The sequence below is a fragment of the Procambarus clarkii genome, chromosome 8, assembly GCF_040958095.1.
Source record: "Procambarus clarkii isolate CNS0578487 chromosome 8, FALCON_Pclarkii_2.0, whole genome shotgun sequence".
Taxonomy (NCBI): Eukaryota; Metazoa; Arthropoda; class Malacostraca; order Decapoda; family Cambaridae; genus Procambarus; species Procambarus clarkii.
Genome location: NC_091157.1, coordinates 6,193,865 through 6,215,896, shown reverse-complemented (window position 1 = coordinate 6,215,896; position 22,032 = coordinate 6,193,865). Strand labels below are relative to the sequence as shown.

At 37.4% G+C, this 22,032-nt stretch overlaps 2 protein-coding genes across 4 annotated transcripts; one reads left to right on the top strand and one right to left on the bottom strand.

The window, feature by feature from the left end:
* Nucleotides 1-151: 151 nt before the first annotated feature.
* On the bottom strand, nucleotides 152-10,810 carry LOC123759599 (zinc finger protein 91). Of its 3 annotated transcripts, XM_069316633.1 has the most exons (3): nucleotides 10,604-10,694; nucleotides 5,781-5,960; nucleotides 152-5,163 (listed from the first exon to the last, which is right to left on the bottom strand). In XM_069316633.1, exon 3 carries the CDS (start codon nucleotides 5,138-5,140, stop codon nucleotides 347-349), a length of 4,794 nt encoding a protein of 1,597 aa, XP_069172734.1. In that variant the 5' UTR covers nucleotides 5,141-5,163; nucleotides 5,781-5,960; nucleotides 10,604-10,694; the 3' UTR covers nucleotides 152-346. The 3 variants fall into 3 exon arrangements, with proteins under 3 accessions (XP_069172734.1, XP_069172730.1, XP_045600667.2); XM_069316629.1 differs by lacking the exon at nucleotides 5,781-5,960 and having other exon boundaries at nucleotides 152-5,158; nucleotides 10,604-10,810; XM_045744711.2 differs by lacking the exon at nucleotides 5,781-5,960 and having other exon boundaries at nucleotides 10,604-10,715.
* LOC123759601 (queuosine-tRNA galactosyltransferase) lies at nucleotides 9,995-19,643 on the top strand. Its single transcript, XM_045744716.2, has 9 exons — nucleotides 9,995-10,458; nucleotides 11,104-11,135; nucleotides 11,505-11,721; nucleotides 12,074-12,138; nucleotides 13,088-13,153; nucleotides 14,698-14,861; nucleotides 15,625-15,777; nucleotides 18,197-18,473; nucleotides 19,519-19,643. The coding sequence occupies exons 2-9, from the start codon at nucleotides 11,121-11,123 to the stop codon at nucleotides 19,597-19,599; spliced, it is 1,038 nt and encodes a 345-aa protein (XP_045600672.2). The 5' UTR covers nucleotides 9,995-10,458; nucleotides 11,104-11,120; the 3' UTR covers nucleotides 19,600-19,643.
* Nucleotides 19,644-22,032: the final 2,389 nt, after the last annotated feature.

Genomic DNA, 22,032 nt, shown 5'->3' with positions numbered 1-22,032 from the left:
GGCAAACCTTTCACCACAATGTTGACAGGGAAATAGTCTCGGTCTTATGAACAGAAATGCAATGTTCCTCCAAGTCTCTAGGATTCTGATTCCCTTCAACAACCCTCATTCTAACTATAAAAGGATATTCTTAACACTAAAACCAATACAGTGCAGTATCAACAAAAGATTTATTGATGTTTGGAATAAATTAAAGCTTATTTAAATAATTTTCAAATGTACATTTTTATACAATAACAATGTCAATTTGTATTTTTGTTTGCAATCTTCAAGTACATTCTCTATTATATCAGACATAACTGGTCGGTATACAAGCACTAATATACCGAGATGCCAAGAATTATGCTTAGTCTTGCAGAATAAACCCAGGATGGGCAGGAAGAAGGGCTGAAGAATCGTCTTCCTCCCCTGTTGTAGGGACACCCTCCACCAGCTGATACTGTGTCACACCACCAACTGTTTGTTGCAAGACCAATCTCCCATCAGCAGTTTGTAGAAGCACCTCAGAGCCATTCAGTAATGGGGTGTCAGCAGGTACATTGTCCTGACTACTGGTAGAAGAAGCACGAACTATTGTAGAGTGCTCCTCTTCACTGCCGCTTTCTGCAAACAGCTGCTTTAAAGGAGCTGTATCTTCAACAACAATCTGAATGTCTGGATGTGCTGGCTGCTGAAGCAGATGTTGAAAACTGTCATCCATGCTAACTAATACTTGCATACCTTCTTCCCCTTCCTGTACAGGCTGATCATCCTTACCACTATCATTTAATCTTTGTATGGATCCATCTTCTTCTTGCACGATGACATATTGCATTCCACCATCACTGCCCGTCAACTGTAAAACTGCTCCACTTCTTTCATCATCCATAAGCTGCTGTTCTTCGGTACTGCCATCATCATCCAAGTCATCGGCATTAGCTAGCCCACCAGCCAACTGTAGGATGACAGCTTCCTGACACTGTGGAGTTCCAACCAGATGGTCTCTCATATCATCTTCTGTCTGTGTTGCATGAAGACAGCCAGGGCACTGCCATACATCTGCTGCTACTGTTGATGTTTCCCCCTCACCAGTTCCTTCATCAGCCATAACATGAAGACGAAGTAATGGAGTAAGGTCTTGCCAACTTAAAGCAGAAACTTGGTCCAAGAAAGTAGTAGTAGCTGTAGTAGGATCCATTACACCAGATGGAATTGAAATGTCTGAAACTGAAGATGGTGATGAACGCGTTTTAACAGCATGACCCTGTGCCTGAACACCATTCGTGGAATGGTCCTTAAGGTGACGTAGCAAGGAACCTTGTACTACAAACATTTTGCCACATGCAGAACAACGCCAGCGATTAACCACAAGATGGGAAGCTGCATCATTAAGACCATGATCTCCTTGAATGTGACGTAGCAACTGGTGTCGAGTGGTTGATGTGTGCTGGCACACTCCACATTCATATGGCTTCTCCTGTGTGTGTGTTAGAAGGTGCCGTTCTAATTGTGCTTCACTTCGGAACGTGCGAGCACACTCATCACACGGTAAAGGCGCTACAGCTTGGTGTGTTAGCATATGACGAATTTGATCGGATTCTAAACTAAATTTGCGATCACATATAGGACATTCATACTGAAGTTCATGATGCCGTCGAGCTACATGGTTTCGCAGCAAAGCCTCTGTTCGGAACATCTTATGACAATTATCTGCATGACATATGTTGGGCGTGTTAGAACAATGAGTAATTAAATGTGATTTCAGATTGACCTGTTTAACAAAGGACTGACCACATATATGACAAGAATGATTTACTTCTGAATGGTGAACCATTACATGATTCATATGGGCTTCCTTGGATGTGTATACATGGCCACATGCTGTACAAGGAAATTCTTTACGATGCTTTCGTTTGTGCAAGTCCAGTTCTTGTTGTGTACGGAAAGTCTGACGGCAATAGTTACATACTGGCTGACCATCAGAATGTGCTCGTACCAAATGGTCATTCAAAGGTCTCTGGCGCTTAAATTGCTTCTGGCATATGTGACAAGTGAAAGCCTTTTCTGATGAGTGGGTTATCATATGGTCATCATAACGGTGGCGCTCAACAAATGACTTCTCACAAAGATTACACTGATATCTAATAACATTTTCACCACCATGTTCAGAACGTTGGTGCTTTCGATAATATTCCTGAGTGTCACACTCCAAACCACATTGTTCACACTTCCACCGTTTTTGACATCGAACTACATGTTCATTGAAATAACCAATTGATTTAAATTCCCTTTTACATACTGGGCATGGCTGAGCTTCTTTAAAAAAGTGACTTTTATAATGTTCTCGCAAATTGCTTTCCATGCCAAATTTAATTTTGCAATCTGTACATTCAAATGTTTTTTCATCCATGTGAAACCACAAATGTTCTTCTAAAGTATATATGCTGTCATAAATCTCTTGACAAAAATCACATCCAATTTTGTGTTTTTTAGGATTTTTGTTACCAAGTTTCAAAAATTCTTCATAATGCCGGTTCTTCATGTGCTTTCTAAGCAATGTTCCTTGAGCATATGCCTTATCACATACATGGCATTTATGTGGTAAATTACCTTTATGACTTAACATATGCGTCTTCAGAAACTTGGTGGTTAGAATTTTGTTGCAAACTGGACAGTTCATCTTTTTGGGAAGATCTTTTGCTCTTTGTCCCTTTAAGGGATCGAGCATGTCCATTTCTTCCAGTCCTCCTTCTCGAGTTTGTTGCAGATGAAGAGTGACATCCTCAGATGGAAGGGTAGGAATATTTACCCCTTTTCCTTCATCTCTAACCTGCACTGTGCCATCACTAGCAATAACTAACACCTTGGAACTAACAGCTGGAATGGAATCTTCCTTGCTTTTCTCAGCACAACCTTCATCTGACTGACTTAATTTTTTATATATACCTTCATTTTCTGACTGACTGGTGCTATCACTATTTTCAGTACTTCCAACAGGGTCACAAGTATGAATAGCTTTCAAGTGATCCTCTAGTGCTTCTTCCTTCATAAATCCCAAATGACACAACTTGCAAGAAAAAGCTGTATGACTTTTGCGATGAAAACGAAGCATATCCATGCAGGCAAACCTTTCACCACAATGTTGACAGGGAAATAGAGTCTCAGTCTTATGAACAGAGATGCAATGTTCCTCCAAGTCTCTAGGATCCTGATACCCTGCCATACACTTGAGGCAGTTGTACAACTTTAGGTTTAAAGCTTTGTGAACTCTTACCATGTGTCGGTGCATTGTACTAAGACAAGTACTCTTATATTTGCAATATTTACATGTGTATTCTTGCCCATTATGCATTTTTTTATGGTGATATCTAAGAGCCCTAGAACCATATATTTTTTGGTTGCAAAATGGACATTCAAACATTCTCATTTGTTTGACCTGTTCATGAGGTTTACTACCTGTGGGAACTTTTATTAACTTGTTTTTGCCAACATAAGGATGCATTATTTCCTTGTGATGCTCGAGGGAAGTTCCCATAACAAATTCTTCTTCACACATGTCACAGAAGAGTGTAGGATCTTTGTCATGATAAACACGTAGGTGACGCTCCATTGGACGAAAGCTATTGAAGCTTCGAAAGCAAACTGTACACTGGACTGGTTTGTGTTTCAGATGCATATGGAGGTGGTGTCTATCACGACCTCTTAACGTAGGAAATGATCTATCACAATCACTACATTTAAAGTTTCCTCCATTATGCTTGAAACTTTTTGTTGTATCAGCTTCTATGTGACTCTCTTGAGCATGTTTACGTGCAGCTTCTTTATTGAAAAATGTTTCGCTGCAAAGTTTACATCGATATTTCTTTTGACGTAAGACAGCACTTTTACCATTATCTTCTTGCTTTATTGCAGATACTAATGTGTCTCTTGAATCTTCTTGTACAATAGCACTCAAGACATCAAGGTTAATCACAGCTGCGTCATTAATCACAGCACGGAGAGTATTATCTTCACTCTGGGTGATGGTAACTTCAAGACTAGGCATACTAACTGCTAAATCTTCTTCAATTTCACTAACTTCAATGGAGGGGTTATTAAGATAATCTAAGCCTGGCTCACTTTTACACTTAATATTAGGCCAATTGTTATCTACTTCAATTTCTTCTTCCTTGATCTCCATTTTATTATTGGACAAATGAAATTTTCTCTTAAGGTTACCATTGTTTTTCCTCCTTTCTTTTGGCTGTGAATGCATTTCATCAATTACATTAATAAGATCTCCATCATGTTCAAATTTTACAATATCATGAATTAAGGCAGTTTCTACAGTGGCATCGAGTCCAAGTATTTCTTGTACAACATCATCCAAATCTACTCTATCCTTCTCAGCTATGTTTACCTCTCTTTCTTGTACATCCAAATCAGTGACTTGTATAATACACATTTTATCAATATTATCATCTCTAATTGTCTCTTTGACTGGTACAGTACATGGATTAGTTACTTTTTTCTTTCTGCCACCACCTCTTTTCTTCGTTTTTGGTTCTTCTTCATCTTCATCTTCTATATAGAAGTCTTTCTCACCCTTTAGAACTTCTAGGAAAGTATTAAACTTAGTTGAGCGTTTTCGTTTTTCTCGCTGGTTGACCATCAATGGTGGAGGCTCTGAAATAATACCTGTTGCCTTCTTCCTCTTCACGATATTTGGAGGTCTCCCTCTTCGCCTTTTCGGGGCACTCTTGGGTGGTTCCATTGTACCTCCTGTCACCATTACCAAAGATTTTGAATCTATAAGATCATTTTTTAAACATTTGTATTGTCTTTCTAGCTCTTCTTTGATGTTTTCATTAGTAAAAGACTCTCCAACAACAATAGATATAGTGCCATGGGTGTCAGTTACCTTCTTAGAAGAGTCTTTGATTTTGGTCATAATGTGACTGTCCATATCTGTTGTCATCTTTTGCAGCCTGTCTTTCTCATTAAATAGTTCAGAGCATTTTATACAGATAAAGTCTGTTGTTTTTAATTTCTGCTGAAGGGCAGATCCTACAACTTCCTTGAGTGGTGTGCTAGTATGTTGAGTGAAGCCCTTGAGGACAAGGATGCGTTGATCATCACACTGTAGACCAACACCACATACTACACACTCTTCAGACTCCATCCTTATATAGGTATAACACTGTCCTGAGAAAATATAGAAGTGAATGTAGTAATTCACATACAAACAGGAATCAAAATGGTTCTATAAAATTTGCTTTAAATTTAATTTATTACTGCTGAATAATTGTGACAAATATTGTAGGAATGGTTATATAGGTATAACATCCTTATATAGGTATAACACTGTCCTGAGAAAATATAGAAGTGAATGTAGTAATTCACATACAAACAGGAATCAAAATGGTTCTATAAAATTTGCTTTAAATTTAATGTATTACTGCTGAATAATTGTGACAAATATTTGTAGGAATGTGGAGAGTGCAAGACATAAATGCAAATGAGAATTACTTATTGAATTTTGCACAAATTTTTTAATTTAGATAAATTGATTCCTCAAAAACTAGTTAATATTATACATTAAAATGTACTGATATATCAGAATCATTAGTACTTATGAAAAAAATTTGCAATACTGTATCAGTATCAGTAAAATTTCAGTCAGTTCTTGAGGTTATCTCTCGATGATTTCGGGGCTTTGTGTTCCTGTGGCCCGGTCCTTGACCAGGCCTCCTTTTTTATCCTCCTCCAATACTTCATTAAAAAAAAATAGCATTGAATACATGTACAGTATAATGAAATACCTTTTTCTGATAGGGCCTCAGTGGCTTCCTGAAATTTTCTCACCGAGTTCTTTCCCCTAAATTAGTCACATCAGACTTAGGAATCTTGTATGGCATACTTGGGATCAGAGCCAGAACCTGCCCCTCCATCCTTTCCATCCTTTCACTGAGACACAAGGAGCAGTGAATTGTTGCCATCACCTACACAGAGAAAACATCCAGAAAGTAAGCGAATCAATACAGACAATTTTAAGGTTCATAGAAAGAAACAAACTGAAACAATTAACTCAGAAGATAGGTCAAATCCCCCCCCCCCCTCTAGTTATGGCAGGCTACCAACAGGTGGCAGCACCACTGGGAGCTCCCGGTTTCCATAAAGAAAAGTTGCTGGGATAGGAAACCCAACCCAGGGCAACACAAGCACAATGGGGAACCAGAGGCACTGCCCAAGTAGCACAATGACTGAACCCTGGTAAACCTCCTATTCCTCTGAGGCCGAATAACAGCCCATGACATGAAAACACAGAGGACAAAGCTGCAAACATGTGAACATCATGGGCCTGATGGTAGCCCACAGGCTGGCTAGACCTAATGACACCACAGACAACCTGGGGATAAATAAGCTATTGGAACAGGGAACCATAGAAACTGGATCAACAAACAGCATGTATACTGAAGCAGTGCAGATGGTGCTAAGGTAGTGATGAACTGCTGCAACTGGAACAGCAATCAAAGGACCTCTCCAAAAGTGAACCATCTCATTCTTCACCAGAAAAGAGGGAGAAGGCAACAAAGAAACTGCCTATCAAGGCTGGAAGATCAGAACCTATGCTCCCAAAGGAGAGTAAGAAGTTCCCCCATCTGACAGTTGGAAGTGAAGAGCAACTGAACCTGAAGAACCTGAAACCACAAAGCTGCTATTAGGACAATATCCAATTCTGGCCCCAGACATCACTCGGTACCCCTACTCAAATCTCTGAATATGTTAGACATTAAGTCACTGCACATTCTCTCATGTGTATTATACATATATAAAACGCTAAACTATAATGCCAATCCTGATCTCAAAAGCTTCATAGAAGGTTGTAACATAACCCATGAGCACCACACCAGAAATAAATACAGTTTTGATATTCCTAGAGTACGACTTAATCAAACCAGAAATGCTCTACAAATCAAGGGGCCCAGAATGTGGAATGACCTTCCCAACCATGTTAAAGACTGTACCTCTCTCAACCAGTTTAAGTTAAAAACGAAGCTATACCTAATAAATTCCCTGTAACCTACCTTACCCCTCTGTTGTCAACCCATGTATGTTTTTTTTGTTTTTTTTTTGTTTTTCAAATCAACGCTGTTTGAATGTAATTTTCTGTAATAATTTGTAATTGTATTTGTGCTGCTTTTTCAACAATGTTCCCCCCTCTTTTACCTCTATTTTTTTTTTGTTCTCAACACATTTTATTCTTTTTACCCATTAGTTTTAAGCTTTAGTCATTAATGTTTTTCCTGCCCGAAACGCTTTGCGTAATAGTGGCTTTAGGCATTGTATGTACTAGCTCTATCTATAAAGCCAACAAACTTTGTAAAATCTCTTTATGTATGTACCTTACCTAAATAAAAATTATTATTATTATTATTATTATAAGAAGGAAATAAACACCAAAACTGTATCAAGAGACCAAGACAGCTTGGGAGCATGAGGCTACCGGATGTGAAAGGCACGAGAAAACTCGTGAAATGGTACTGGCAGTGGTGGACCTACAATTTGTGGGACCCTGAAACTTGAATTGTTATGGGGGCCCCTTCACAAGGTCTGGATAATTACTATTATTTTCTTCAATGAAGTTGTTCCACGACAGATCACCGCAATTTTTTTTTTAATTAAACCATTATATCCAAGATTTTAAATGGGCCTGGTTTATTTACACCATTTTGGGGTCAGGGGCCTACCTTAAAAAATAAGATTCAATGAGCTGGATCCTTTTACTATGTCGTGGTGTAGTGGTCTAAGGCATTGTGAGTACCCAATACATAGGTTTGAAGCCTCATCATGGCTCCTACTGATTTTCTCATTAATTATTATTATTATTATTATTATTATTATTATTATTATTATTATTATTATTCTACAAGTAGTATTGTACTATACTCCTAATTTAAAACTCAAAACTGAAACTGTATTTATTTTAATGAACCCTAGGAATAAAGTAGTCAAATAACCCTTTGACTACTGCACAGCAGTCTCCGTGGTGTAGTGGTAAGACACTCGCCTGGCGTTCTGCGAGCGCTATGTCATGGGTTCGTATCCTGGCCGGGGAGGATTTACTGGGCGCAATTCCTTAACTGTAGCCTCTGTTTAACGCAACAGTAAAATGTGTACTTGGATGAAAAAACGATTCTTCGCGGCAGGGGATCGTATTCCAGGGACCTGCCCGAAACGCTACGCGTACTAGTGGCTGTACAAGAATGTAACAACTCTAGTATATATCTCAAAAAAAAAAAAAAAAAAAAAAAAAAAAAAAAAAAAAAAAAAAAAAAAAGACTAGGGAAAGAAAGTAGCTACTGTATTCAACGGTACAAATCTCTGGTGCACTCCCATTTGGACTACTGTATCTTAAGCATGGAGACATCTTCAGAAGGACATATTTGCTTTGGAGAAAGTTCAACACAGTGACAAAAATCATCCCAGAACTACGTCGACTCTCATATCAGGAACTGATGAGGACCATAGGACTAACAACACTGCAAACCAGATATGACAACACTGATTTTGTCAAAACCTTTAAAATACTGAAGAAATTGGAGGATATTAATCCAGACCACTTCCTTAAAATGTCCAATGCAACATGAACAATGGGCAACAGGTTCAGGCTCAACAAGCCACAATGTAGGATAGAATATCACCCACTGGGTTATAAATCTACAGAACCACCTATCTGCTGAAGCCATAAATGCCAAGACATTACAGTACTGTACTGCAGTTGAAAATCCAGTTCGAGAAAGTCCTCAGGAGACAAGGGGGACCTTTGGCAAGCTGTCAGCTTCCTGTCCCCATCAAAACCACTAGATGGATGGCAGCCTTCAGGTAACTAAGGGTATTGAAATAACCCATAAAATTACCTAAAAGGACTTAAATGACCTCCAATATACAAAGATAAAAAATTGAATGGAACAATCTGAGTGCTTCCCTATACAGATAATAGTGGCATAATTTTTTTTTAACTAATTTTAAAAAATATACACTATATTAAAGGAGTTGCACAAATCCTCCTTTGAGTAAGTCTAGCTAGAAAAAAAACCATAAGGACAAATCTTGAGGTTATCTTGAGATGATTTTGGGACTTGGCGTCCCCACGGCCCGGTCTTCAACCAGGCCTCCTTTTTGTTACACACACACACACACCCAGGAAGCAGCTCGTAACAGCTGTTTAACTCCCAGATACCTATTTACTGCTAGATGAACAGGGACATCAGGGTAAAAAAAACTGCCCATTTGTTTCCGCCTCCACCGGGGATCGAACCCGGAACCTCAGGACTACGAATCCGAAGCGCTGTCCACTCAGCTATCAAATCAAATGTTTATTCAGGTAAAAGTACTTACATACAAGATGAGTTATACAAATAATGTTGTATTTAAAGATAGAGCTAGTACATACTATGCCTAAAGCCACTGGTATGCACAGCATTTTGGGCAAAAACCCAACTATATATTTGGGCCTAAACCAAATATAGTTTATAGGTATAACAGTGGTGAAGAAATTGATTGTGAATTTTAAATCATTTTGTTGGGGCTTGGAAGTGTGTGTGTGTATAATTAATTATTTTTGTATAATTATCAGATAAGATTATCCAGATTAGATAGATAAAATTATATACACTGTATGAATATAATTGTACATAAAAACTATGTGTATATATACACTTAATATATATACTTTTAGGCTTAAATCGAGGTCCCCCAAGGTTGAACTACAGTACTGACCTTACCCAGGATGCAACCCCACACCTGTTGCCTAACTCCCAGGTACCTAGTTGACACTAGGTGAACAGATGCATTAGGTGATAGGAAACGTACCCCCCCCCCCCATCCATTTTTCTCTTTCGCCCAGAATCCCTAGTTAAGAGTCAGGAATGCATTTACCAATCTAAATGGCAGGTAAATACTACTCGTTTCCACTTAGGGAAATTTTTCATAGCTGGAAACTGGCAAAATTTCTAGTGAAAGTTTGTAATGAAGAGCTGGGCTTCCATAGGGGTTTGTGGCACAGAATATAACCTATTCTACTAACTTTTAGAGGATAAGAGCTGTCTATATAGCCCGAGGTGACGTTTATTAAACTCATCTCTTGATGAACTGCTTAACTACTCTGCCATCCAATTCATCAGTGCCCACGGGAGACATTTTTAGTTTTCTCATTAACTAGCTCCTCAACTCAAAGCTTGGTAATAATTTTGGCCATAGGAGTAACTGTGGGTAGTGTTATGGGCAGTTGGGGAAGAATAGGGAGGAAATATTGAGACAGGAAGAGAACTGTTGAGTTAGTCGAGGTGACAGGCGGAGTGGGGAGGCCTCTGCCTCTTATACCCCATCATTGACCTCCTGGCTGCCTCTAGCACATAACCACGCCTCGATATAACACCATAGTGTCATCAACAGTGGCAAGGATAGCATATATATATAGAGAGAAGCTCCCTGCAGGTGGGTAAATATCATGACTTTGGTGTGTAAACAAATGCTTGGGGGGAGGACATTGCATCAAGTACCTGGCTTTTCGGTTCTTGTGCAATTGATCCCACATGAGCACTATATACGGGAAGCTCGTGGAATAAAGTATACAACTCACCTGAATTTCAGAAGAAAAGATAAGTAGAGAGAAAGAATTGTGTAGCGTGGCATGAAGGAGTGTTGGTCTTCGCGGAAAGGAACCGTCCACTAGCCAAGATGGTGGCGCGCACAGACCCGCCAAATTCAAATTGCGCGCACGGCTTACCACATAATATTTTCTGTTTATATGAAGTATTTCACCTTGACACATTACGTGAAATTAATTTAACTTGTTTTTAAAATATCTGGTATTCGATGATACACTTTGCCAAGAGGTTACATCCCTAAAATGATATAAGTAAGCTTATTTTCTATTAAATACCTTGATTGTTAAAGATTAGTCAATGTAATTTTTATCAAATAAATACTGTACAGTACATGGATATATAGTCTGGGTATGTATATTCGGCTTTTAACTTTGTGCTCATTAATCTACATCAAATGTTAACTATGATGTAACAAGATACTGCATAAGTTTCTATTGAAATGAAATAAATTTGTATCATTTCTTTTTTTCAGGGGTGCTACTTGTCATAATGAACATTGATGTAGTAAGTACTATTGCTATCGAATTTTTAGTTTGAAAATTATGAAATATATATACTATGAAAAAACTTAGTACTGTTTATTGCTTTTAGTTATTATTATTAACTTTAATATTCCTTCAATAGTAACTCCACCAGTAGCACATAACAAGCATCCTAGTCTCAACCTGTCACAGCACCGTTGTACCATTTCTAACATCCAATTACTGTAACCAAACTATATTAAATGAATATCAAAATCCGTCAATCTCTTTGGATATTGTCACTCATAGGTATATACTGTATGTTAAATGTTAGCATAATAGTTAAATACAATTCACTACAGTGTATTACAGTGTATGATAAACAATTAACACAAGTGTATTATTTTTTCAGTCTGTTATTATACCAGTTCATAATGCTGCTCCATGGCTTGAGGAATGTTTGTCATCTGTGTTGGAGCAGCAGCACACACTCACTGTAGAAGTGTCCTTGTTCCTGGACTCGTGCTCGGACACTTCTGAGGACATTGTGCGAGACTGGTTTACTAAGTTTGAAGATCAAGGATATGTTATTACTCTTGGCAAGGAAAATAATGAAAAACCCAAGGGAGGTATGAATCATTATTTATTACTGAACAGTATATGAAATTTGATTATTATTTGACATAGAGTATTTAAAAATACATGTATAGCATTTACAGTATTTGGTAAACTCCATCCACATCAAAGAACTAACTGTTCATGTTCCTTTTTATATACACAGCATATCAAATACCTGAGGAAGTGGAAAAACAATCCACTCGGAAGATGATTTTCATAAGTTCAACCCCTGATTTTCTTATATTTTCATAGCAATGGATATCTTTCCTCTTTATAATTTCATTATAATAGACATGTTTCCTCTTTATTATTTCATATTAAATTTCAAACGTTTAATAAATATATAATTATCTTTTCCCATAGTTGGATATGCTAAGAATAAGGCTGTTCAACAAAGCCGTGGCAAGTTCCTCTGCTTTCTTGATTCGGTAAGACACTACTGATATTTTTAACACTGTAAAGTTTAGCAGAAAGCTTTTAGTCACTCATATTAAGTTATATACCCATCAGGATTTAAAAAAAAAAAAAAAAAAAAAGAGTTCTTACTGTTGTTAAGTCGGTCTTTTTTTTTTTACTTTTTGGATATCTTGGCGACTATTCACAATGCATAGGTGCTGACTGCACAACTAAGAGGCCATAATATGGCAGCAAGTTTAATTTCCCATTGATGGGGGGACAGAAAGCAGGTTCAACTTATGGCAGTCTCCCTGGGACAATGACTACCCTTCCCCAGGATACAATCCACAACAGTTGTCGCTAAGCGACTATAAGAAATATTGCCGGAACAACTGTGGACATCTTCAAGAGAAAACTGGACTGTTTTCTAAGATAAATTCCAGATCAGCCGGGCTGTGGTGGGTATGTGGGCCTGCGGGCCGCTCCAAGCAACAGCCTGGTGGACCAAACTCACAAGTCGAGCCTGGCCTCAGGCCAGGCTTGGGGAATAGAAGAACTCCTAGAACCCTATCAAGCAGGTATCACTAAATACTCACTTGTCACTGAGAGAGTCACTAGATACTGTACTTAACGAATTATCCGTTATGGAGAAGAGCTCTTCAATATTAATCACAAAGAGGGTAGTATTCCTAATAAATGGGGAAAAAGCTATGATCATCCCTAAAGCCAATGGAGAGTACAGACCTGTGTCTTTAACCTCATTTTTTTTTAAATTGATGGAGAGGATAATTTTAAATAAACTTTTATTCTTGATAGATGATCAGCTGTCCAGTAATTAGTTTGGATTCCTCAGAGGCAACTAATACCTCTGACTGTATTATTATATATCTATGTAATGATAACCATATACTTTGTATGTCTCCCTGTCTTGGTGTTACAGGGAGATTATCGCACTGGATAAAGGATTATTTGCTCTTGCAGGATGATGTTATGTTACCAACACGATTACAAAAGCAGTATGAGATTGCATTTCATAATCGTGATGCTGTGAGTACTGTAGTAGTCTTTTTTTAACTATATATATGATACAGTATATTGATGTTTTTATATTTTAATGCATAAAAATCAAATCACATTCTCATTTTCTTTGTAATTTTGTGAAAAAAATAAGTTGATCAAGTTTTATAAATTTATAATAATAATTATAATATGTGTTAATATTTAATTTATTAACAATACAGAGGATCAGGTTACAGTGGTTACTTAGTAGATAGAATGTTTGTATATTTTTTAAAACTGCTAATTACACAGTGTTTTCAGCATAACTAAAGATACTGAGTGTATTTAGTTTTAAATTGAATGGTAATAATTAATAATATTGTAGATGCAAGCTAACTTGTACATCAATATTTAAAGAAATTTAGGAAACTGTATACATTTTCTAAATTAAAACATTGATGAATTATATTGGCCACATATAGATTCTGTAGCTTTAGTGGTAACTATAATAAAAGTACACTTACAGTATTAATTTTTACAATAACGGCAAACACAAATTTTCTGAATTAGAATGAAGAAATGTGTGAGATTTACTGTACTGTACTGTACTCAGAAAGGCAGATACAATATATAAATGCCTCCATGATATTAATTAGGTATTTCATTGGTTCTCTATAATTGGGTTAAGAGAAATAGAGAATTCGATTGCATTTGTGAGGTCATTCCTTAATTTAAAACCCTTTAATTTGCATGGCATTTTTAATTTGGTGGTGTCATAATAATAGAGTAATAATAATAATCAACTGTGGTGCAGTGGTAAGACACTCGCCCAGGCGCACAATTGCTTCGCAAGCAATTTAGGCCTTGGTTTGTATTTTGGCCTGGGAGGATTGACTTGGCGCCAGTCCCTAACTGTATGCCTCTGTTCACTTAGCAGTGAACAAGTACCTAGTGGTTAAATGATTTGGCAGGTCGTATTCCAGGGAAAAATTAAGATTAAGGACCTGCCCGAAATGCTGTGCATGCTAGTAGCTTTACAAGAATGTAAGAACTCTTGTATATATATACAAATAAAATAATAATATTTGATTTATGCAAGAGTACATACATATGATCCATGAACAGTGGTGAACAGTGCTCCTATTTTTCTGGGAGTGTTTCCTCATCAATGGCAAGTATGATATTTACATTTAAAGTATTCATAGGCCATTGCTCCCTGCGCCTCTCTGAGGGGGCCAGGTTCTGGCTCTGGTCCACGATAGACAACAAGAACTCTGTGATTGATGACCCCAAAGAGGATAGCACTATATCAGTATGTTTATCAGTATGATATATCAGTATCAGTATGTAACTTCAGGACATTTCTGGGGCTCACTCAGAAACTGGCATTTCATTACATTCAACACTGTTTTTTTAGAACACAATCTAATCTTGCCTAAACTAGTTTTGTTTGATTCGAAAACTGTGCCTGTTCCAAGATCACATCATGTTTACTGTATTTGATAAATGAGGATATAGGTAAGGTAATGCAAGTAATTTTTAATTGCTATATTTATATTCAGTATATATAGTAATTGATGTTTGATCTTTAGATTGTTGGAAGCAGATTTAGACGCGAGCCTCCAGACTCAACTTCACGTTACACCAAGTGGGCAAATGGCTTGACTGCTGCACAGCTTACTCAACAAATATATACATCAAATGGCCCAACAGTTATCATGCCAACGTGGTTTATCCATCGCTCTGTATTTGACAGGTAGGAGTGGTAGAAATTGTTGAAATTCTTACTGTATGAGAGCCTCTCCCAATGATAAGAAAATAATAACACAGTTAAGCTCAATATATAGTTTGGAGCTTGGGTAGCCCAGATACTTAAAATAGCAATACATAGCAATATGTAGAGAGTTATTACTAGAGAGTATTACTAGTAATACTAGAGAGAGTATTACTTAAACAAAAATCTAATGTTGAAGGTAATAAAATATTTCTTTGTGGTGGGTCCTTGGGGCTCCTTGGTGTTAGTTACCTGGATAACTCCAACCAAAGCAATGCTTGAAAGGTCTTTGCAAGTCATTTTATGCATATCATGGACAAGAGGCCAAAACTTGGCCCCACCCCCTCTAAAGAGGTAGAAGGCATAGGGGCTCATAGATCACCCTAACCAAGAAAAGACCACTAGAGAGGTGGGTGAATCAAATCATAACATCAGCAAGGTAAACAAAGCATAGAAAACTAGACCATGAACTCCTGAAACTGATGAACCACCAAGCCGTGAAGTAGTTGTCTTATTATTTACGTCTGCACACCATCAGGGTACTGCACACCTTTTTCCTTAATTTCTTTTTCCTTTTTCCTCATCTTGGTCACACCAAATGTATGACACTTTATTCAAATTGAAATCTCGTATATATTTATGGATGCCACCTAATATTAGGGTGTCTTATTTTTTGCAATACTGTGTTAATAGATATAATGTAATGAGATATGGGAATTTGTTTTATATGCTTATTTATTTTCAGAGTTGAAGGATTTAGTGAAGCAGGAGCAGGAACTCCAGAAGATCTTATTTTCTTCTTTACCCATTTGCAAAAAGGAGGTCAAGTGATACGCCATGATGAAGAACTTCTTATATATAGATACCATCCTAAAGCAGTAACATTTTCAATTCACGAGTCAGTATTCACTGCATTATTCATATAATATTGCATGAATATATTTTATGATGAAATGATAACAAATGTTGAATATATGTGGTTATTAGTTGGTAACAAAGGGAAGAGAGGTGCTGCATAGTTCAATGAAAATATCACAGAAGCTATTTATTTATTTATTTATTTATTTATTTATTTATGCATATACAAGAATGTACATAAGGAATGTGAGGATACAAATATGGTAATTACAGTCTTGTAAAGCCACTAGCACGCGCAGCGTTTCGGGCAGGTCCTTAATCTAAGAAAATTTTAAGGCGGTAAATACTTGCAAAATTTATAGACAAAAAAATGATAACAGTTACATGAAATGAAAAAAAGAAGATGAGAGAAAATTGTAGGTACAGTATATTAAAGCACATAGGTAGCTAAGATTAAGATTAACTAAGATTAACTAAGATTATTAAGAAGTAAATAGATGCATGGAAAATATTACTACAGAATGAGCTGAGACAGAGAAGAAAAGGTAAAGTATGAGGTGTTTGGAAGAAATTTGAATAAGGATTTTGTACGAAAAATTAATTATTGGGGACACGAGGAGTTAACTGGAGTGAAAGATGAGAAGGAAGGGGGGAATTGCTGACAAATGTGCAGAGTGAATGTTTTAAGACTATAACAATTAGAAATGAAGAAACATTGGGGTATAGGGGTGAGACGAGACAATTATTGGTGTAGTGGTTATAGTATGATGTATATCAGGGGTGATCCTGAGTGGTGGGAGTTTGAATCCCCCTTCCCCTCCCCTCTCTCTCTCTCTCTCTCTCCCCCTCCTGGCTTTATAAAAAATTCAAATGTTTATTCAGGTAAAATACATACATACAAGGGGTGATACAAATATTGCTGAATTTATAGATAGAGCTAGTACATACAATGCCTAAAGCCACTATTACACAAAGCGTTTCGTGCAGGAAAAACACTAAAGACTAAAACATAACACTGATTGAGATTAAAGTATAAAATGTGTTGAGACAATATAAAAATAAAAGAGGGGGAATATGGCAGAAAAACAGCAAAAATACAATTTGGTCGACAAACAGCATTGTTTAAAAATAACAGACATGAGTTGACATTATAAGGGTAAGGTAGGTTACAGGGAGTTAATTAGGTAGTGCTATAATTATTCAAAGGGTGTATTCATTTTATTGGGACATCTTTATCTATATACAGTACAGTACTGTACAGTACTTGAAAAGCCTGAACGCCTGGGTTTGGACTTTGGACAAAAACTTCCACTCGTGTGATGCAAAGCTATGAGCTGTACCACCACACCACAAAAGCAAGGGAAAGTTTTTATCAACTCATTCAACCCCATGCCTGAATGCATTCAGGTTATGTGGTCAACTATTTCATCTAGTCCAGGATTAAGCCATGGAACATACAGTATGAAATGATAAGCCTGAATGATCCCCCCAGGCTGTATTGTTTAAATACTTGACAATTCCAAATGGCCTGGTCAATGAGCCTCGAAATCACCTCAAAGTAACCTAAAGGTAACTCTGGATGGGAATAGAACCAAGGTTTTATTATGAGTACTGTATATTTGTGTGTGTGCGTTTTTATTATTTGTGTCTGCAGAATCGAGCCATTAGCTCTTGGACCCCGCCTTTCAAAACAATTATTTTTACTTGATTATATCTACTAGCAGCTGTCTAACTCCCAGGTACCTATTTACTGCTGGGTGAACAGGGGCATCAGGGTAAAATAAACTCTTTCCATTTGTTTCTACCTCGGCCGAGAATCAAACTATGACTATGTAGGATAGGACTATGACCCCCGAGCTCAGTCCATTCAGCCACGAGGCCCCTCGTGCCATTTGTGTGTGTAATTACCTAAGTGTAATTACATGATAATTATGTGTGTGTGTATGTGTGTTTACCCCAGTGTAGTTACAGGATGAAAACTACACTCATAGTGTCCCCGTCTTTCCAGCACTCTGATATATAATGCTTTGAAACTACTGATGGTTTGGCCTCCACTTTCTCATTCAACTTGTTTCAGAAGTATTGGTATTTAATATTACCATTCTATATTACCAGTATTTCTGTAATAAGCTTTTAATACTATTGTGTTTCTGCTACATAATGCATGTTTATTTGTGTAACCTATGAGTAACAGCAACAAAACATTCTTGGGAAATGGTTTAGCAGAGGCACGAGACTGACATAGTAGGGCAGGGGAAGTGTACTGCCTTATTTTTTTTGGGGGGGGTCATATAATTTGGCAAATATAAGCCTAAACCTGAATTACAACTCAAAATTTTAAGGGTTGACCTATGTGCCGGATCGACTTGTATGCCAGCATATATGATACTACATAAGGATTGTACTCCTGTAGGCTGTAGCATGCCTTTGAGAATCATAATTATTGTATTACATTACAGGCAAACTATTTGGGATTTAAGAGTAAAAGAAATAGAAGAACGAGTGCTACGTTCCTGGCAATCTTTTACAATATGGAATGCTGGAAAGCAGGGACGCAAGTTCTATAGATCCCTCTTGACAGATAGTCAAAAAAAGGTGACTGCGTTTTGTGATGTGGATGTCAATAAGATAGGGTCATTTTACACATATGAAGAGTCTTGGCAAAAGTTGAAACCAAAAGTACCAATTATTCACTTCAAAGAAGCTAAACCACCATTAATAATCTGCATGAAAATGGTAAGTTTATTTTTGTTCCAGTACTGTTAACATACGGATGTCACATTTTCTTCATAGTTTTGTAAAATCTAATAATTATTTTCACCATGAATGCAGAAATTGATGTAAGGTTGCATCATTTAGCATCAGTTATCTCAGTCTAGATTAGAGGCTTGTTGCTGCTAAAAACAACATCATTGAATGTAACGAAATGCCTATTTCTGGAGGAGCTTTGATGGTTCTCTGAAACTATCTTGCTGAAATAGCTTCATACTAAAGGGTCATATCAGTTGAGAAAGATCTGTTTAGCCTACTGGGGATAAGATCCAGAGCCTGGCCCCCTCACAGAGGCACAGGAAGGTGATGAAAACCTGCCATTTCACCAGAAGGAGCCTCTAGGAAATCAGCAAAGCTTTACAGACAACTGGAAAGTTCATAGAAAACAAAGCCTCAGAACCTCCAGTGAGATACGTGGGGTGAGCTAGCTCACACTGCTTTCAAGAGATTCGATTGTTTTTTTACATAGTTGGGGGAGTTTAATAGGTAGATTTTGAGGCTTCAGTCTATTTTGAACCTAGCAGTGGTTTGTTTATGTTTAGACTCTGACTTTCTGAAAGCCTTCCCTGGTGAGGTAGGCAAAATGTCACTGCTTCCTATGCCTCTGTGAGGTGGCCAGAATCTGGCACTGATCCCCTGTAGGCCTAAGGAACTCCACGGCTGATGTGACCTGGTAGATGGGAACCATCTCGGTGCATAACTTCAGGGAGCCGCAAGATGCTTTCCCAGTAATTTAAGTGAAATAGCAGTATCTCTTTTTTAGATTTTGAAAACAAAATTTATTAGCAAAGAATTTAAAGAAATTTGATTATACAGTACTATATTATGTTCCAGATTTTTGGGGTGTCACTACTACTGTACAAAGTATTTATTTTATGATTATTTCACCAAATTTTGTGCATGAGATACAGTATACAGTACTGTGGTGGTGGGATGGATATATCACCCTCAATCATCAAAAATATGTACACTGGCCATAATCCATTTTTGAGTATAATATAATTTTCAGGAGCTGACAAATGGTGTGTTTGAGGAGAATCTGGCTTCACTGCAGCTCAGGGAGGGAACAGATTATTTCCATTTCAACTAACTACGTAATGGTATTACAAAATATAATAAAAGGTATTAACAACAGTATATATTTATTTTCCCATATGATGCAAAGTTTTTAATCTTAGTCACTCATTAATTTCACTAAATGATGAATAGATCTTGTATACATGTATCTTGTATCTATATAAGCAGTTCCATGATAGTAGAGTTTAGTTTGGTCTCTTATTGTTTATAATCAATGAGATTTTTTCAGATTTGTCAGTGTTTACGGTGAGTTATACTAAAAGTCTCCAGATACCACAGCTGTGCTGTTCCTATACATAACAGTATATTTTATATTTATCTCGCTCATATTTTTCCATTTGTTCTCTATCCCACTTTCTACTTCTCAACTTTTATTCCCACTTAAATATGCTTACCTAATCAGTTTTCTCCAGATGTCTACCAGAGCCATGTTTTTTTTTTTTTGAGCTTGTTGCAATTGTAATGACATGTTGTGATAGCTGATACGAGGATGCTTGTGCGAGGCTGATAGAAGAGAGTTTGAGCAGGGCCAGGTTTAGAGAGCTAGAAAGAGGGTGAGAGCATAGAGCGCGAATGCAGGATGAGAGCTGGTAGTTCAAGTATAACCGGAATCTGGCTGTCTGCTCTATGGTGAGGTTGTACTGTACCATTTTGTGAGAGTTAGAACTAGACTCGTCAAATGATACATCGTTGCTGATGAATGACGATGGTGTTGGAGAAGATCCACTGTATATTCAGTCCATTTGTCACTGAACTACTGTTGAAGTTAGATTGACGATGCTCTGTTCATGAGAGCTTATATTCCACTCTTCATCTGACTTGCCAAGTTGACCATCATCTTGCTTGTTACCTTTTAAGTGTCCTGAGTGATTCCTGGAACACTTGGGAGGAAGTATCAATTGTAATTAGTGTTCTTATGTTGTTACTATGTTCTTGATGGCTTATATTCCATGTGTCACCTGACTTGCCAAGTTGATCATCATTCTGCATGCAGGGAAAATTCATTGGTCACCTTTGGCTTTCCTAAGTGATTTGTGGATTGGATTTGTGCAATTTCTCCAGCTTTGAAAGGGGCTGTCATTGTGCAGCAGTACTCCACTCTAGAGAGCACAAGCGTTTTGAAAAGTATCATCAATGGTATAGCATCTCTAGTGTGAAAAGTTCTTGTTATCCAACCTGTCATTTTTCTTGCAGTTGTGATGGCTACTTTATGGTGATTAGTAGCTGACACATTAGAGTTAATTATTGTGGTATGCTACAAAGAAAATGTGTGATACTTTGACCTGATTGCCAGTTGCCAATGACAAAAAAAATCACACCTTATGAGTGAAATCCACACACACCTAAGTGATTTGTGGATTGTTGAGAACATGTATTAGTTGTAATTACAGATGTCATTAATAGTCAGTGAATATGATTGCAAATGTCATTAGCAATTATGGTGATTAGTAGCTGACACATTAGAGTTAATTAATGTGGTATGCTACAAAGAAAACGTGTGATACTTTGACCTGATAGCCAGTTGCCAATGACAAAAAAAATCACACCTTATGAATGAAATCCACACACAACAAAGACCCTAAATGTATTAGGACCAAGGTAATCCATCTCCTTATTGAGAGACCACGTGACCTCCATTGAGACAAAGTGATTAGCTACTGAAGAAAGTATTACTAAATTTATGTAAAGGACTAGAAGGCTCAAGATTAAATCCAAGTTCAGAGGCATTGTTAGAGCCACCAAAAAAGGACGATATAAAGAAGAAAAGGAATAGAAAGGAACCAGGACTCTTGAAGAGCTAGAAGCTGCTAGAACACCCATGAGGCCATACTGATGTTTAGACAAAACTCAAAGGTGTTAGAGAACAATAAACACCATCTTTCCATACAGGTGACAAATCCACCCTTAAAACACTAAATTCAAAGAGTAGTTGATGGACAGGGAAAGAAATTGGGTTGTGGTAACGGGAGAGCAGGGCCAGAAACCCGAGCTAAACTGAAGAGAATCCTACATCATGTGGTTCCCAAATAGTTTATGAATAGTTATTCAACTGTATAAATCTCTGGTGTGCCCCCAATTAGATTATTGAGTCCAAGCATGGAGACCTCGTCTTCAGAAAGACAATTTTTTTGGAGAAAGTTTAGCACCGTGCAACTAAAATTTCCAGAACTAAGTCAACTTTCATGCCAGGAAAGGTTGAGGGGCCTCAGGGCTAATAACACTGCAAACCGGACATGACAAGGCTGATTTCGTGGACAATTTTAAAATGCTGAATAATTTGGAGGATACTGATCCAGACAACAGTTTCAAAAGGTCAGATGCAACACAAACAAGGAGACAAGGAGCAACTGTTTCAAGCTCAACAAGTCACAATGTAGGACATAAACCAGGAGATGCTTCTTCACCCATAGGTTTATAAACCCAGGGAACTGCCTACCCGCATAAG

Excerpts from the sequence above, each read along its gene's own strand:
- LOC123759599 (XM_069316629.1), bottom strand. The coding sequence starts at position 10,795 with ATGTGTCAAGGTGAAATACTTCATATAAACAGAAAATATTATGTGGTA. Across the intron at positions 5,159-10,603 it reads TCTTTTCTTCTGAAATTCAG|TGTTATACCTATATAAGGAT; the intron begins GTGAGTTGTATA and ends TTCTCAGGACAG.
- LOC123759601 (XM_045744716.2), top strand. Across the intron at positions 11,722-12,073 it reads TAATGAAAAACCCAAGGGAG|TTGGATATGCTAAGAATAAG; the intron begins GTATGAATCATT and ends CTTTTCCCATAG. Across the intron at positions 12,139-13,087 it reads TCCTCTGCTTTCTTGATTCG|GATGATGTTATGTTACCAAC; the intron begins GTAAGACACTAC and ends TTGCTCTTGCAG.